This window comes from Sinocyclocheilus anshuiensis, unplaced genomic scaffold (assembly GCF_001515605.1).
Source record: "Sinocyclocheilus anshuiensis isolate Anshui unplaced genomic scaffold, SAMN03320099.WGS_v1.1 scaffold1709, whole genome shotgun sequence".
Lineage (NCBI taxonomy): Eukaryota > Metazoa > Chordata > Actinopteri > Cypriniformes > Cyprinidae > Sinocyclocheilus > Sinocyclocheilus anshuiensis.
The window spans coordinates 190801-207794 of record NW_015541051.1 but is presented as its reverse complement, the minus strand read 5'-3'; the positions used below and the strand labels follow the sequence as shown (position 1 = coordinate 207794).

At 37.5% G+C, this 16994-nt stretch overlaps 1 protein-coding gene and 1 long non-coding RNA gene across 2 annotated transcripts; both read right to left on the bottom strand.

The window, feature by feature from the left end:
- Positions 1 to 1306: 1306 nt before the first annotated feature.
- LOC107690630 (uncharacterized) lies at positions 1307 to 2027 on the bottom strand. The gene is made up of 3 exons (XR_001634467.1): positions 1993 to 2027; positions 1696 to 1762; positions 1307 to 1348 (listed from the first exon to the last, which is right to left on the bottom strand). It is a non-coding gene; the product is annotated as an uncharacterized LOC107690630 (long non-coding RNA).
- Positions 2028 to 3949: 1922 nt separating this feature from the next.
- LOC107690629 (oligodendrocyte transcription factor 2-like) lies at positions 3950 to 7626 on the bottom strand. The gene is made up of 3 exons (XM_016489010.1): positions 7579 to 7626; positions 6027 to 6250; positions 3950 to 5615 (listed from the first exon to the last, which is right to left on the bottom strand). The coding sequence occupies exon 3, from the start codon at positions 5571 to 5573 to the stop codon at positions 4752 to 4754; it is 822 nt and encodes a 273-aa protein (XP_016344496.1). The 5' UTR covers positions 5574 to 5615; positions 6027 to 6250; positions 7579 to 7626; the 3' UTR covers positions 3950 to 4751.
- Between the last annotated feature and the right edge of the window lie 9368 nt (positions 7627 to 16994).

Here is a 16994-nt window from a genome sequence, read left to right as displayed (position 1 = left end):
TGCTGAAAATTACTAACAAGCAGATGTTAGTGAAGGAAGACAAGACATCAGCAGCCTGTTTGCTTTCATGGAGCTCAGTCTGGGGTCGAAATTACTATTACACTGACTGCTGCTAGGTGGGTGCAATACTGAAACTTTTTTTCACTGAAACTTTAAAAAACTTACATAGGTTTGTTGATGTACATGAGTCATTTTTGTTTGATTTAAACTATTCAGTTGGCATGATGTTATTAAACTGCCCAAAATGCATCCAGGATAATTCGGCAAATAAACAATGTAAATTAAACAGAAACTATCTTCACTATCTTCTATAATCAGCTAACGTTTATCCATAAAATAAAAATTACACTGTTAAAAATTAATTACAGAAATTACAGTAACTTACTGGCAGCAGTTCGCCAGTAACTTACTGTAAATTAAACTTGCAGTAAAAATACTGTATTAATATTTACAGTACAATTTAACTTGCTGTAAATGTATTTACAGTATGTATACTGTACTTTTAGTTTTTACTGTAAAATATACAGTAATTGTATGGTCTTTTCTTCAATTGAAATTTGAAATACAAGAAAAAAAAATATTACATTATTTTATGAAAATAAGCAATGACAACTGTGTAATTTTTTTTTTTTTAAATTGTTAAATTGTAATCCTTGCAATAACATTTTAATATTTTCACAGATTCAGTTAAAACTCAAACAAAACATTGTTACAAACTATTAACGATAGTGAAGCTTCAAAAAGACCTCAAACTTTTGTTACACACAAGAAGCATGGACTATTTTTTTCAAAGCTGCCAGCTGAAATCCACAAACTCTTTAATGAAGGAGGACACACGAGGGTTCAGGCCAGAGTTTCTCCTTTGCACCATCTTCCCACTTCCTTTGCTGATCTGGAATTTTGCAGAGCACTTGCTGTTGACAGAACTGATCCTCGCAATGAACCTTAACATAAAATAATATATGTCGATGTTGGAGCCTTTCTGATTAGTTCAAAGAGATAGTTCACCCAAAAATGACAATTCTATCATCATTTACTAACCCCTGTTTTTCGAAACTTATTTGAGGAGATGTTAGGTAAGACAGCTGCATCAGTAATGTTATTCACATCTGGCACAGCAGCAGAAAGCGCAGTAACGTTATTATCGACACAGATTTCTCAAAATCACATATATGCTTCCTACGGAGGTGTGCTGAAAATGATTAGGCCTACTTCACTCTAAAATAGTTTTTACAGTTACTAACTGGACATTCCGTTTGTTTTACCATCTCGAATGTGCCATCTTAGGTGTTCACAAAGGCTGGAGAATAGTCGACACGACTGTAACTTACAGCCTTCCACGGTGCATCTAGAATTCAGATTGTGTTGTTCAGATTTGTTCACTATTTTTGTGGGTTTTCTGTGTTTGCGGTAACGTTACGTGTGCGACTGAAGTGAAGTGCGGAGAGGCTAAGAACGTGCACGCATACACGAAAACCTGAAGTTCGCGCTTTGGCATGATTCATAAATGCATATTATTTCTCAAAACATGTTTGCAGACGAACATTGCGGGTTTTACATTAGCAGTAAATGCATGCTGTACATTTGTACACTTATACACTTGTATATGGGTAGCGCCAAGCGATTACACAGCTGTACCATTAAAAGCTCAGTTTGTTGGCCAACAATTTCATACAAGTTCACATAAAACCTCACCTGCTACCGACGTGGTCAAAACGAAGACAGAGACCTGTTTATGTTCGCACTTTGATGGTGAAACGTTCTACAAAAAAGGAAAGAAAAGAAAGAAAGATCTTTTTTTTGCACAGAACTCTCCTCAATCTCAAATGAGTTTCCGCTCTCTACCAACGAACACCGTGAGGAAACTGCGCTTCGTGCAGTGTCAGCGGTTTTTTTATTATTATTATTTTGCTTTTAATTAAACCAACAAATAACCCCTAAAATTACACTGACATAAAATATGTAATGAAAAAGCAGAAATATTGTACATACATTTGCAGCTGGGAGGAGTGTGCGTCTTCCTTTTCTTCTTCTTCTTCTTCTTCTTCTTCTTCTTCTTCTTCTTCTTCTTCTTCTTCTTCTTCTTCTTCTTCTTCTTCTTCTTCTTCTTCTTCTTCTTCTTCTTCTTCTTCTTCTTCTTCTTTCTCCAAGCAGAAAAAAAGCCTTTCTGTCATTGGTCAGGTTTCCCGCTCATTTTTTTTTTTACTGTATTTGGATTTACAGTAAATGAAAAATAGCCTACTGTATTTTAATGGCGCCAAGAGGATATTTCCCATAATGCAATTTTAAAATACAGTAACATACTGTGTAACTGTTTTACAGTAAAGTACAGTTCATATTACAGTTAAATACTGTGTAATTGACAGAGATCGCTAACAGTGTATATAACGAATTATAATAATATAATATAATGAATTTTAAAACAGATAGACAAATAAACAAGTGGCAAATATGAATATTCCAAAGCCAGCTTCACTCCATATCGTTCCAGCTCAAAAATCCCTTGGAAAACATTGCAACAGAAAGAGCAATCTGCCATCCAGCTGCTGGCGTTTAGTTATGTATTCCACCTAATACTCCTTTATTTATTCTCTCCATCTCGCAGCTCCTTTTTTCGGTGCATATTTTGTGTAGTGCAAGACTTCAAATGCGTTTCCTGCATTCTAAATAAATGATCCCCTCCTTGAGGCTTAAAAACATTTTTTCCAGAATGAAGTGAATATGCTTCATAAAAGTTCATAAGAAAATCTACAAGGTCTCATTTGGAAAGCTGCAAGGGTGTTCACAGGTGACACAGAAGTGAAGTGAAGAAATGAAGGCGAGTTCCAAAGCTTGATGTCACCTAGACGTGCCAAACTACGGGAAAAGTAATTGTGACACATTCATTATATCACAAATAACTTGTTCTCCATCTCACCATAGCCTGGAATTTGTATTTTGTCTCAATCTGTGTCGGAACTTAATCAATGACTTTCAGATGAAATTTTTCAATGAAGTTCAGAATTACGGGGTTTTGATAAACAAATTTGTCATTTTAACGCAATCGAACGCATGAAGGCTATTTAACAGCTCAAAAGTTGAGCAAAAATTCGTTTAATTGGGTTGATTAGAATGATCAATAGCAACATTATTTTCTTTCTTTCTGTTTTTGTTGATTAAAAAGAAACTCGGTATTCAGTTGCAGCTTAGTTTAATTTGCCTGTATGAATACTTTCAAATAATACAGGAGAATATGTAAATCATTCAGTTGGGATAAATAGTGAATATATCATTGTTCAGATAATTTAATGCGTTTGAAATAAAATAAAAAAATTCTTAACTAAAAATTAGATTAATAGAATTTATCAAGCGTTAGTTGTTACTAATGAAAATATTGCTAGCCTAAAATACAAAATAAAATATAAACCACAATAAAAATATTAAACTCAAGTATAAACGATATTATCTCAAATAAAAACAGACTGTGGTTTGGGGTCTGTTTATATAAGCTCGAAGTAAGTTATTGAATATTCTTAGCCTTTTTTATTTGTTCCATTTTACAATAAGTAAATGGTGTCGGTCTGAGCACTCTCTGTTTCTTCTTTACACGAGCGAATAAGTGATTATTTGTTTCCGAGAATCGACTACCACTTTTTCTTTCGTCAAATCAACTGTGCTGTAATTAATTTTTCTTTTAATATTATTTTTGACGTGTTGAGGATTCGGTAGATGATAGATAGATAGATAGATAGATAGATAGATAGATAGACAGATTGATTTTATGTTTGGTTTTCGTCTTTGTTCATTTTGTTTCTCCTTTCTGACCCTTTCATGTTGGAAGAACTATTTATAACCTATGTGTGAATTTGCATACTGAAAAAAATAATTAGGTTAATTCAACACAAGCAAGCAAATAAATGCATCATTTAAAAACATTTATTTTACAGTTAGGACTCAAACATTCACCGCACATTAATTTGAAAATACCATCAAAATAAGTAAATAAATATCATTTTGCACTTTATTATAAAAAATAAAAGTTGATCATTCTTCGCATCGGCCATGACGGGTAAGCTTGTGCAGAAAGAAGAGATAAAAATAAAGATGGAAAGCCCGAAAACTAAAGGGAGACAGAGGAAGAGATAAAGACAGAGAGAGAGAGAGAGAGAGAGAGAGAGAGAGAGAGATACAGTGCAGGAATGAACAGGTGCATCTTTCCTGTTACAGACAGCGCTTGGCAAATGAATTCTGACCCCAAACATAAACTGGGGAAGGTAATATAAAATCTCTCAAACTGTACAAACGCTATCTACATATTTACACAGTGCAGTCCCATTATGGTTTCCAAAGCTACAGGACTTTTCAAATGTATCATTTCGTCTAATATTAATGGCTCATTAAACTATTTAGCCCTCTTTAACTGCAGCATGAATTGTACGTTTTAATTTATTCTTAATTGTATGCTATACATCTGTTTCGCATTAAACTTATTTTGTAAATAGCAGTCCAGTGTTTGAAGGCTAAAAAGAGTAAGGTATGCCATTTTCACAAACTTTATACACAGAAATGCACATGGATAGTAAACCTAATACCTCTAAAGTGTTAGAAAACTCTATGTTAGTGGCTTTGATCCATTTTCTTCGCTTCAGAACTATTTGTGCTTTCCAAAAACCAATTGTTCAGCCATAAACTGATAAACACGAGATAATACAGCTTTAATATATAAAAGTATGTGGGTGCGCCTCAAAGTTCTTTTATCAAAGTTCAGTACTTCATTTTGAGTCACTGGTCAGTCGTGGCATGCTGACGGTGCTCATACCGGACACGTGAGGCGGAGGAACCTGGCACATGCTGCACGGACACGGGATCCCCGCACCCCAGTGCTGGAAACCAGCGCCAAATGCGCCAGCGCCGGCTGTTGGTGCCTTGAGGAGTCCGTGATGCGGCCTGACGGCTGAGAGACCCGGGCCGGAGAGAGATGCGGCAGTGGAGACTGCTGGTGGAAGCAGAGGATGGTGCACCGGGTGAGACGAGTGCGAGACAGCAGCGGGGTGACCCGGTAACGGAGCGCCCGCCGCGTGCGTAAGGGTGCCACAACTGGACGGGTGGAAGCCGGTGTGATGAGCCCCGCTCCCTCCTCCGTAGATCTCGCTCACGAGCCGTTTCATCTCCTCCAGCGAGCTGCTCAGCATAAGGATGTAGTTGCGCGCGAGCAGCAGGGTGGCTATTTTGGAGAGCTTGCGCACGGATGGCCCATGGGCATAGGGCATGACCTCTCGGAGCCCGTCCATAGCGATGTTGAGGTCGTGCATGCGTTTTCTTTCGCGGCTGTTGATCTTGAGGCGCATGTTCTGCAGTTCGTTCTCGGATAGAAGTTTACGGTCCTTTTTGGAGAGCATCTTCAGAGACACCGCGTCCTCGTCGGCGCTGGAGCCGCCCCGCAGGTCTACGCCTCTTAACTCCGGAGGAGAATCGCTCTGCGTGGAGGAGACAGCGCCGGAGAAACCCACGGACTTCTTGACAGCGGACAGGAAGAGATCGTCGCCTTCAGGAGAAGAAGGTCTACTGGACACTCGGCTCGTGTCGGAGTCCATGGTGTTCAGTGCGCTCTCAGATTCTCGAAGATGTCAATATTCCTTTAAAAGAAGGGAATGGTTAAAAACTACAACTTAAAAATGTAATACGAAAATAAAAACGAAAAGTTAAAAACGAATTAACACGGTTTGATTAAACGCAGTAGCCTACAACAGATTTAAAGTCCTAGAGATTGTTTAACTCCCCAACTCAATAAGTTTACATAAGGTAAAGCTGTAAAGTTTGTTACAGTTTTCCAGTTCAGCAAACTATAACAATAAAAATTATGACAACAAAAGTTAGCGATTATCTAATATATCAAAACAGTAGCATATAATAAATTACTCCACTGAATAATTACAAGGAGAAAATGATGTAATCGTTTAAATAACGCGGGCCTTTACTAGTGTAGGCTACAATGCTTTTATACTTTTATACAAATTAATCAATATTTTCTATATATTCAGACTTACCGGTAGCAGGTGCAAGCGCGTGCTTGTGTGTGTCTTTGCAGAATTCACTCGTTATTCCAGTTCACTCGTGCACTGTTTGTGTTTGGCACGCCCGAGTGACGAGGGCTATTTTATAGTAGGTCCCTCCTCCCCATCACCCGGGGGCAAGTCACCGGGACAATGTCAACGCTTTTCCGACAGCCCGTCAAGAACCAATGAGCTCCAGTGGGTGGGGGTCCTGAAACCTGATGTCATTGCAAAAAAACTGAGGCTTCATTAAATGCATTAGACACACTTCGCATATGGTGCATCCTCACAGAACATCGTTGGGTTTGGATTACAGAGAGACGGTTGAACAAACTGCAGACTGTACTTAAGTTAAGTTATTAAGTTAGCTGATGCATGCGTGGACAAATAAAAACTTAAGAGAACTTTGTTTGATAATGTAATTAACTTTCCTATAAATGCACTGCATGTGCATGTTTGACACCGAAAAGAATAAACCGAACTATCAATGTTTTTTTAACTAATATATATATATATAATTTTACATTGTTTTTTAAATTGTTTATTATTATTCAATAAATAATAAATTAGCCTATATTGACTATTTTATATTAGTTTTACATTTCTCACTTGATTCATATGAATTAATTAGCTTTGCAAAATGCTATATAATAGTGGTTTGAGGGGCGGATAGATGCAGAATGCCGATGCAAGATTTTCTTGGTGATCGTGTGCTATTTCCCGCAGGATTGAGCGCGGTCAGTAGCAGACACTATTTTGCGATTTGAATGCGCTCATATTGTTTTAACCCGGTGACCCCATGCTGGGGCCTGACAGCTGACTGATTTCAGCCGTTAAGCGCATTTAAATCGTTAATAAACGAGGCGTGTAAAATGGTTTTTAACGGTTATGATCTGAAACATTTCAATTAGGCCAATATGGACAAACAGAAGTTATTGTTTGGGGCAGAAGAGGAGGGCATAAACAGGCGGGTTACTCACAGCACCATATTTATGACCAATTTACATTTCGCTTGTTTGGACATTAATAGGACATAAACGCAGATATGTGGCGGTATGTATAGCCTATTTTAAGATAGATAGATAGATAGATAGATAGATCAAAAGTGTCTGGAAATGTGTCTGTTCTTCTGACTCCACAGGTGTAGATTTAACAGACGCATCAATGAGTTTAGGAGAGACATCACCAGATCAAGGTCTTTAACATATTTTCATTGAAGCATCTTTGAGCTCTTGTTGTTTGGTTGTTTTCCCCGTGCGGACAGTCCCGTCTGTCTGTTTGCTTGTTTACTCTCGTTAAATACGCTTATGCAAATGAGTTGGTTTAAACCGGCGGTGTCGGAGAGAAGTTGTAGTTCAGTTCCTTCATTATAGATTCCGGTAATCTCACTTGTTAAGTGTACCAAAATGGTAATATATGCCGCGACTGTCTGGATTAGAAACGGTGGGACAGAAAGAGCCCTATTGTCAGAGCTGCAGTTTATTCCTCGCGCATATAATTATCTGAAATGTCACCCGGGGAAGAATGCACACAAATTCACACGCACCCACACAACACACACTGACTGACAACTGTCTTGGGAGCAATTACAGAGCGAGAAAGACAGGGGTTGGTCTGCCCTCGATTCATCCCAACTTTGGTAACTGTAGTCCGCCGAGAATGTTGCCAATTAAGGCTAATTAAGAGCATGCATGGCTGACGTCATTACCTCTTGATTTAGATCACTCTGAGCCAATGACAAAGATGTACACTCATTTTTTTACAGACCTGCTTAAACAAGACTTACGGCATAAACACTGGCCACATTAGTGATTACATAAGTGCTGCGTGAAAGCCTAATGAGCATTGTGCTTAATTGTACGTTTTTGTGGACCAGTTTATGTGAACCCATTGTCACTGCTGCAATTGTAATTATTTAAATAAATGAAAATGCACACTGATGCAAAGTGATACTTGTTTATTCCTTTATACATATATATGTACATATAACATTTTAATCTAAATCATTTTTCTGAAGCTATTTGCTTAAAAACTGAAAAAAGTGAGAAAGCAATGCAGTTTCCAGACAGCATTTTACAGCTTATTCAAACTTCACAGTTCAGGTGCAGAAAATGTAATCAACTGAAACGCAGAACTGGCTACATTTTGTGTCACTCAGTCATTTAATTAAAAGCTATTTGTTTAACGAGGGCCTGCCTCAGAAAAAGAGGGAGAGAGAGATACGAGAGCTTTTGCCACCACAGGGTGAATGAATGTTAGCCTGGTGGATGAGTGTGGAAGGAGACTGAGTGCTAGTTTCTGCCTGTTGGCAGAGCCAGACTCTTCTTTTCTCATTACCTTTATTAGATGATGTGTTTCTGTGCGCATTCCGATAATGAGGTGGGCAGAGGTGTGTATATGTGTAAAAACTGTTAACTCTAAGAGCTAATTTAGCCAGAGCTGTAACTGCAGTCATGCTTAAGTTAATGAATCCAGCTGGAGTTCAGTTTCAGCATTTTTTTTTTGCACAGTTAACCCAAAACTCAACATAAGCACAGTACTTTACAGTATTTAGAAGCTTGTCGGTTTCTGTTTCTGTATGTGTTCATGTTTCCTGAATATTCATGCGTTACATCTAACTCTGTCATGTCACGGCACATTTTTCTGCTCTTCTGTAAAGCAGAGGTTCTTTTTAGGGGTTATTTGCAAAATAAAGTTGAAAAAAAAGCAGCTTTTTTCAATAGAGAAATACAATTCTTCTTTTTTCAATTATTTTCTAATGGACATCTTTACATTTTCAGGATTCTCAGAAGCAGAAGTCATTATTGGGTAAACTTGTATATTGGTGAATCCATTTGGTCCAATAGCAAAAGAAAAAGATAATTTCAGCGTTTCTATGACCAAAAGAGGTATAAAAAAATTGAGAGATTGATTATGGTGGTCGGAACAGAGAAAAAATTACATTTATGAATTTAGGAGACACTTTTAGCCAAATTTGCCATCACTCCTACAGTCATTGTCTTACAAACCCACAAAGCAACATTAACACGTTTTCTGAAATAATGCCTAAGATATATAACACAAAGTATAGCATTATAAATGTACATTACATTTTTAAAAATGAAAAAAAAAAAAAAACACCTTTGTTTGATTTATGTTATTAACTGTGGGAAAGCATTATCCCAGTCTGTGAAAAGGGTACATTAAAAAAATCATTATATATTTATACATTATACATATGTTATCAGCATAAATAGTGAAGGTCGAATTGAAAAACGAAAATAAATGTAATAATTTCTCAGTATTAGGTTTGTCCCCCTTCATGAACACTACAATTAAAACCTGACAATCATGTTATCCATAAAGAAGTTTACATGGTCAGTGTCACAAATTTGCTTAAATTTGATTGGTGAGTGCTCAATATTAAAGATGTTATTCCATCATTATAACTTTTTTAACAATCATCAAAATCCATTTAAAATGAAAACAAAAAAAATGTAGTCTAACATTTTTGGACACCACTGTATATCCTGCACCTCTTTAGCTATTTTCCATCATAAATCCATTATGATTCCCTCCTCTCACTATCCAACAGTTTCTCCCGTTCTCACTAAACAGCCTTTTTCTCTTCCACAATTATTCCAAACAGTTTTGATTCAGTGTAGCAATGCTTTAATATCAGAGGAAAACTTTCACTTTCACCCTCTGTCTTTCTCTCCCCGTCTGGGTGGCAGTTGGGCTTGTGTTGTGTTGAATGCCAATAGTGATGAGCAGCATATGTGAGCCAGTCTTAATCCTGCTAATCTTCCCTCCAACTGAAAAAAGAGAATAAGAAAAGAAAAAAAAACAAGAAAACCTTTTCTCCCAGGTTTCTGAGCCCAAATGGCTTTCTAAAGAAAATCAAAGTACATGCAGCAAAGTATTTTTCTTCTTTCCGTTTTCTTTCCATCCACACACCTCATACACATAGTGAATAAAAGTTGTGTCGATTACATTTTTAACATATGGACATCACAAATTTCTGACCACAACATCTCAAACAGTTCCCCCTCAACCCCTTCCTCTCCCTGCCTTTCTCCTCTATTACAGGAGTGTAAGTTGTTGGGATCTACACAAGTCTTTTGTCCCTACAACAGCCATTAGTAGGTAATTAAGTCTTAACATAGCCTCTGCTCCCCTGGCTACTATTACACCCTGCTCAAATCGAACGGCTTACAAGCTCCTTTACACGGCTGGACAAATTGAATGGTGCTCATCAGACTCTGCCTATTATTCCTGCCACCCCATCTGGCTGCCAGCGGATAAAGGGGGATTTGCAAGCGATGGTGAGGGGCATGCAGACCGCTGAGCGCAGGCTAAGAGCAGGAGAAAGACCAGGGGCTTCACTGGAGGAGAGCCCCCCTTTTTAAGGTGGCTACTTCTTTTCAGGAAAAAAGCTGTGGGATTTGCTGCAGCCAAATGCTAGAAATGTTACCACAACCTGCTCCCCTGATCCTGCAAGAGGGAAAGATAAAAAGGAGGGGTGCGTTATTGCGTATGTGCTCTTGTGTGAAGGAGGGGGGATGCTGAGATGACATCAAGAAAAAGTTTTTGTATCTTATGAAATCTGCACCAAAAGGCACCAAAGTTCACCAACAAATATTTTCTCATCATTTACTCACTCTCATGATGATCTTTCTTCAGAACACAAAGGATGGTCCATACAGTGAAACTCAGTCGGTCTATTGTTTTGGACCCCAATGACTTTCTTTACATTTTACATCTATATCTATATATATATTCCTCACACACATAAAAAGTCAGTCATACAGGTTTTTTAATTTACGGTTTAAAAAAAAAACACTCAAAATGCTACAGTAAAAGCTTGTTAACTGATTAACTGTATACAACGTGAAACTGTAAATGATTTAACATTACATCATATGTAATTTTACTGTAAATTTGCAAGTAAAAACTATGAATTACCATATAATTATTGTGAAGGGACATTCCCAGAAGTCCCTGTGTGATACATCACAAATAAATATATATATTTTTTAAAGTAATTTTATTCTTATTTTTGTCATAAGTACACTCAGAGGTGGACAGTAAAGTATTTTTACTATACTCAAGTAAATTTAAAAGTATCTGTACTTTATCAGAGTGTTTTTCTTTGGAAAACTTTTACTTCACTACATTTCGAAGCATAATGTTGTGCTTTTTACTGCAATACATTTCATAAATAAAAGTTGTTTTTCTACCTTTAATACTTAAGAACATTAAAAATTTAGTACTTTCTTGTACCCAAGTACAACTTTGAATGACTTTTTCTTGAGTAAAAATAAGAAAGTACTAGATTTCTAATGAAATTAAGTATTAAATGATATTTAATATGAAACATACTGCAGTCAAAAAGTACATTATGCTTTGGCAAACTTGTGAAGTAAAAGTTTTCTAAAGAAAAACACTCTGATAAAGTACAGATACTTTTAAATGTACTTTTAAAGCAGAGTAAAAATACTTCACTACTGTCCGCCTCTGCGTACACTCGAATACTTTGTGTTACATTTTCTCTTATTCAGTTTTTGTTTATTGCATTATTTTAGTGTTGTGTGTTATCCTGATGTTGTTTTGTATGACACTGTGCACTCTATATATGAATATTGGCCATAATTTATGGACAAGTCACCCATTATGAATTCTGAGTGATCATGTGGTTCTATATTTTACCACCTGTATCAATATAGTGATAATCATGGTACAAATTTTGTTGATCTGTATATATACACATACATGCATACATCACTTGATTAAATATATGGTTACAAGCTATAAAATATACAGGCATTAATATGCCATCCCATTATACCTGAAACACTGCCATCATATTTTTCTACATGTAACAACAGCTGCCTATTTTGACATAAATTTAACAGGATATTTTTTTACAGTGTACTGTATTTCTACTCGCTTAAACTGATCTGACTGAGGACATCTTAGAGGAAACTAAGATAAAAATGGGAAGGGACAAAAAGTCATGCATATGAAAAACAGTGTGACAGCTCTCGCTCCCAAACGTCACTTGAAAGAGAGCATTCCTGTACTTTTGCTCCCTGGTCCTTCACTCAAACACATACACATGCACTTACCCTTGTGATGCCTAACGAGGGGGCTGGCAGCTTTATTACGAGCATCCCCTCCCACAGACAGACTGAAGCAGTAACAGGTTGGGGTTTTGTTTTCAAAGGAGGAGAGTTGTTGTGGGTGAAACCTGCCCTCTGTGTCACCCTTCTGTTCCCCAAGTGCCTGTGCGCTGTTCTATTGTCTCAGCATGATTCTTTAGAAGGAATGCATCTCTCCATCCCTCCTCTGCATCCCTAACGTTCACAGCAACCAGGGGTGGAGACCATCTACGTCAGCCTCACACTGATTGTTCTCCAAAAACCTGAACATCTTTAAAAAATGGGTGGCACTTCCTGTCAATGTTCCGCTGGAAGCTGAGAAAAGAAAGAAAGAAAGTGCTGTTATGACAGACTGTGTGTGATAGGTCTCTTTGGTTCAAAATGGCCGGTCAAATCTGGCATATGGAAGATCAGACAAAAGAGAACAGAAAGAGAATTTGTGTAGGACTGTCTGAACCTTTCCATCACTTTCCTGTTGTTTAATTTCCCATTATAACCTCCACATTTAAACTTGAAAATCGTTTATTTTAGTCATGTCTAATGATATTCAATGTAATTTAGTTACATTACAGCACATCCATGGGTTCAATATCCAGGTTTGGGGTAAAAAAAAAAATGAAAAAGTAGTTGCTTTTAACAAATGAGGTCTAACAAATACTACAGTATTTTGTCAGCCAACCCCCATCAAATATTTTAATCATGACTGCTTTTATTTTTTTAATTTTAAGTTTTCATGTTTTAATTATTATATTAAATTCAAGGCTTAGATAAGGTAGAAATAGCTCCTTGAGGTAAAAAAAAAGAAAAAAAAAAGAAAAATCACATACCTATAATCTGCGTTAAATATAAATAAATATATAACCATATGAAAAAGTTTTGTAACTATGTAGTATGCTCATTTGAATCGAATATTTGTATACAATGTTCGTCATGACATTAACAGAACCTACAAGTTCACAAAAATCTCAGAATTCTGCTAAAATGTCATTCTTCCTGTGTTTTGGCTAAGTTCAGTAATTGTAATAGTGTTGTGTGCGACTGTGTATCGCTGCAGATGCGAAGGAATGCCATTGGGTTTTCACTCCCCTCTGGCAGCGTTGCTCATTCATTCTTTTGCCATTACGTTGTCATCAAGCCATTTGGCTGCTCTGGCCTCATAAGTGCGGCACAAGAAAAGAACTAGTTGATTCAATTAAAGCCATACCAATTCAACTCCACTGAGAGCCAGCCAAGAAGGTTCTTTCAGAGAGAAAATAGAGGGAGAAAGCGCTAAAGGTAGAGGAAAGCCTTTTATTCCATCTGTCTCGGATTTGAGTGCACATATTAATGTCATCTAGGTAGTCTCAATGCGTCTCCCATTGTGCATTTAACAGTAGTGTTTTTTTGCCAGGACAGTTTAGCAAATAAACACAACATGAAGCAAAAACCGTGTTTATGAGTGTGATAGCCGCGGTCTGTCTATGCATGTGTTTGTCGCAGGGGCCAGCAGTGGCCGTTTGTCACCGTGAATAGGCTCAGGGTGGTTCACATCATTGGGGCATTGAAGGTGTCTCCTCCCCTGTTGTAAAACAAGGGTGTGTGTCACATGGGGACACAGGAGGCATTGTACTCGTCGCAGAGGCTACCGTACCACCCAGAGTGTTCCCTAAATCTAATCCCCCACAACACCTCCCCACGACCCTGTCCGGCCCACGGCCACAAGCCTGTCCTGACCACTAACTGCGCAGGAGAGCGGGACGGAGCATGAAGGTATAAGTCAGATATGGACATTGGACGCATGCGTATATAGAAAGAAAGAGAGCGTGGGATGAGATTGAGGCCTGGATGAGGCGAGGGGGCGTGTCTGTGAGTTTCCCCTAACAAGATAGGTCAATGGTATGATTGATGGCTGCAGAAGTGGGAACAAAACAAGGGGAGGTGATAAAAATCAGAAAAGAGGGGAAAGAATGGAGAAGGAACGAGGGTCTTGTATCCGAGTTAGGGACGTCTGTGCGAGTGTGTGGGAATATTTACTGCCCTGCAGAAGTGGGCGGCTCTGACTTGTTGCTAATTAGCGGGGAGGCAGCATCTGAGCTCTGGTTTGTGTGTGGGTGGAAATAGTGAGTATGCAAGGGTTCAGTGAATATGACAGGATACTAGGGCAAAAGAATGGCTACACTGACCACCTAAGATGACCCCCCTTTTCACACTCGCATATACATACCTAAAGTTCCAAACACCTCACTACTTTCCCCCACCTCTTACAAATTGATGTAAATGAGCTGTGCTTTTAAAATAAAGGCAAATAATTTATGGGCATCTGTCAGTTTCCTGGATTAGAAACACACAGCGAGGCAAACTGCCGGGCTCTTAAACTGAAGAGTTCAGGCTTGTGTTTTTAAGAGGGGTCCCTTGTCATCTGAAGTACTTTGAAGAGGATCTGCAAACTATCGCAAGCTGGGACACAGACAAACAACACATTAGGACATAGCCACAGTATGAACAATGCACAAGCTGTTTGTCTGTCAGAAATGACTAGCTTTTGCTTCTTGGTGCAGTCAGCTGGGAACACGTCTTGCAAATTACATTGTTTTTATCCAAATGATTTAGAAAGTCAATGGCAAAGTCTTTGCTTCAAAATATTATGTCAAAATAAAACCTTTTTCTTTCTTGTATTTTATATTAATAAAAAAAGGAAGTTTGACATCACTAATCACCCTGGACTGAACTTCCTTTCTTTCATTCTTCTTTTCAAGCTTCCATGATTTGTTCTGAACTTCCTTCCAAGTTTCAAAATGCTCTTCTTCCAGTTTCCTTCAAAATGACATAAAAAATGGCACTGTTGGACAGAAGTAATCTGATTTTCTTCCTTTCTAAATTATCACAACAAACAAAAACGACACCATTAACGATGGGGTGGTTTAACTTCATGTCTGCAACTGGAAAGTTCCTGATTCAAGTCTTTCAAGAGAACGAGCCATGAATTATGATCAGTGTCTGTAAGACACTTCATCCCAGGTTACTCCAGGGGGATTGTGCCTGTAATATAGTAAAAGCACAGTTACTTTGTCATACCCTTTTGGATCTAACACATACTGTGGTATAACCATAATTATACTCCTCTGTTTTGCAGCAACTTTTTGTTCCTTTATTCTCCTCTCACCAACCCATCTGTTCTTTTTGGCACATTCAATTTCCTTTCACCTTGAGAAAGAGAGAGTGAGAAAAGGACCAGGGTCTACAGTGAATTGCACCAATTTACAACAAACAAACCCCCCATTGCTAAAGGTTGCATATTATTTCATTGCAGAGAATAACAGGAGCACAAGATGGAGAGATGATAGTTATAATAACAAATATTATGATGATGAAACTAAATCACTGCATTATTGCATATACAAAAACATTATTTTTATGCACTCACATCACCAGCTTTTTCCCCAAACAACGGATTTGAACCTGTTGCTTTTGCACATGCAAACACACTAAACAGTTTCTAACAGTGTGAGGTACATGTATAGATACAAGTGCTAATTGGTTTTTTCTATATGAGAGTCCATTTTCTTTATAGGGTGTTCAAAGTCAACCCTAATCCAACAAGAGAACCGCACCATCCTGACAAATGCCTCGTTAGAGACTTCCCACAACACACACGGACACATAAGGTCAGCACAACAGTTTTCTATCATGTATTGGAATGGAGTTACAGAGCCCACACCTCTCACACTGTCATCAGTGAGTTAACACCCAACTCTCAGTGGTCACGCTTGCCAGGTTGAGTGTTTAACTGACAGGTGGGAATGAGGGAATTGTATATGTTTGTGTGTTTAGCAAGCAATCTGTAATGAGGGGGCAGTGTGTGTTTAGGCCTGTAATGAGGTGTGGGAGAGAAGCGAAGACCTTAATAGGCAGCAATTACTGAGTGTGTTGTCGCTGAGCGAGTCTATTTGAGTTTCTCTGTATATGTGTGTGTTTGTGTGCCTGTGTTGCAAAGGTTACTTTCACACCTACACTCTAGCAATTCCAGCAGAGAACATTTGATTGACAGCATATCAAAGACACGGACCCAATTTCAAAACAAACCTTTGTATGTGTGAGAAAAAGGGGGAAAAAAAGTTTTTATTATCTGTTGTAGCTTTAATTTATCTTTAATCTTTTTTTATTAGTTTCCTAATAATTACTCATTTATTAAAAAAGTAATGTATGCAAATTAATAAAATATATATATTTTTAAATATTCATATTAAGTTAGTTTTATGGCACCTAAAATTGATTATATATTGGATTATACATACATACACAATTATATATATATATATATATAATTTTTTTTTTTTTATTGTATGCTTTAGGTAATGCATGTTTTGTAACGCCAATAAAGCACATTAAAATTGAAAATTTTAAGCTAAAATAAGAAATAATTAAAACAACAAATGTTGGTTTGAGAATGTGGCACCTAAACATGATTTTGAAAAATAACTTTGTATATCAACAACTTTGAAAATCTTGTAAGAAAAAATTAATACAAATAATTTAAAAACTCTCATTTAGATGAATTTGAAATCATTTTAAAGCAGCAAGTAGTTTAGTAATAATGCATAGAAGTTGGAGCTATGATACAGTTGGTAATGCACATAGAAAGTCAGGACATAGAAATATATGTTGTGCTGAAGGGGACACAGGTTCAAATCCAGCTTGCATCTGGTCCTGATCCTATTTCACTCTCTCTCTCCTTCCACTTTCCTGTCTGGTCTACACTATCCTTTCAATTAAATGCAAAAACCCCATAAACAAACAACAACATCAAAACACAAAGAAAAGTTACATGTTATGTCATCTCCCT

Bases quoted from the DNA above. Each gene is read 5' to 3' on its own strand.
- LOC107690629 (XM_016489010.1), bottom strand. From the start codon at position 5,573: ATGGACTCCGACACGAGCCGAGTGTCCAGTAGACCTTCTTCTCCTGAA.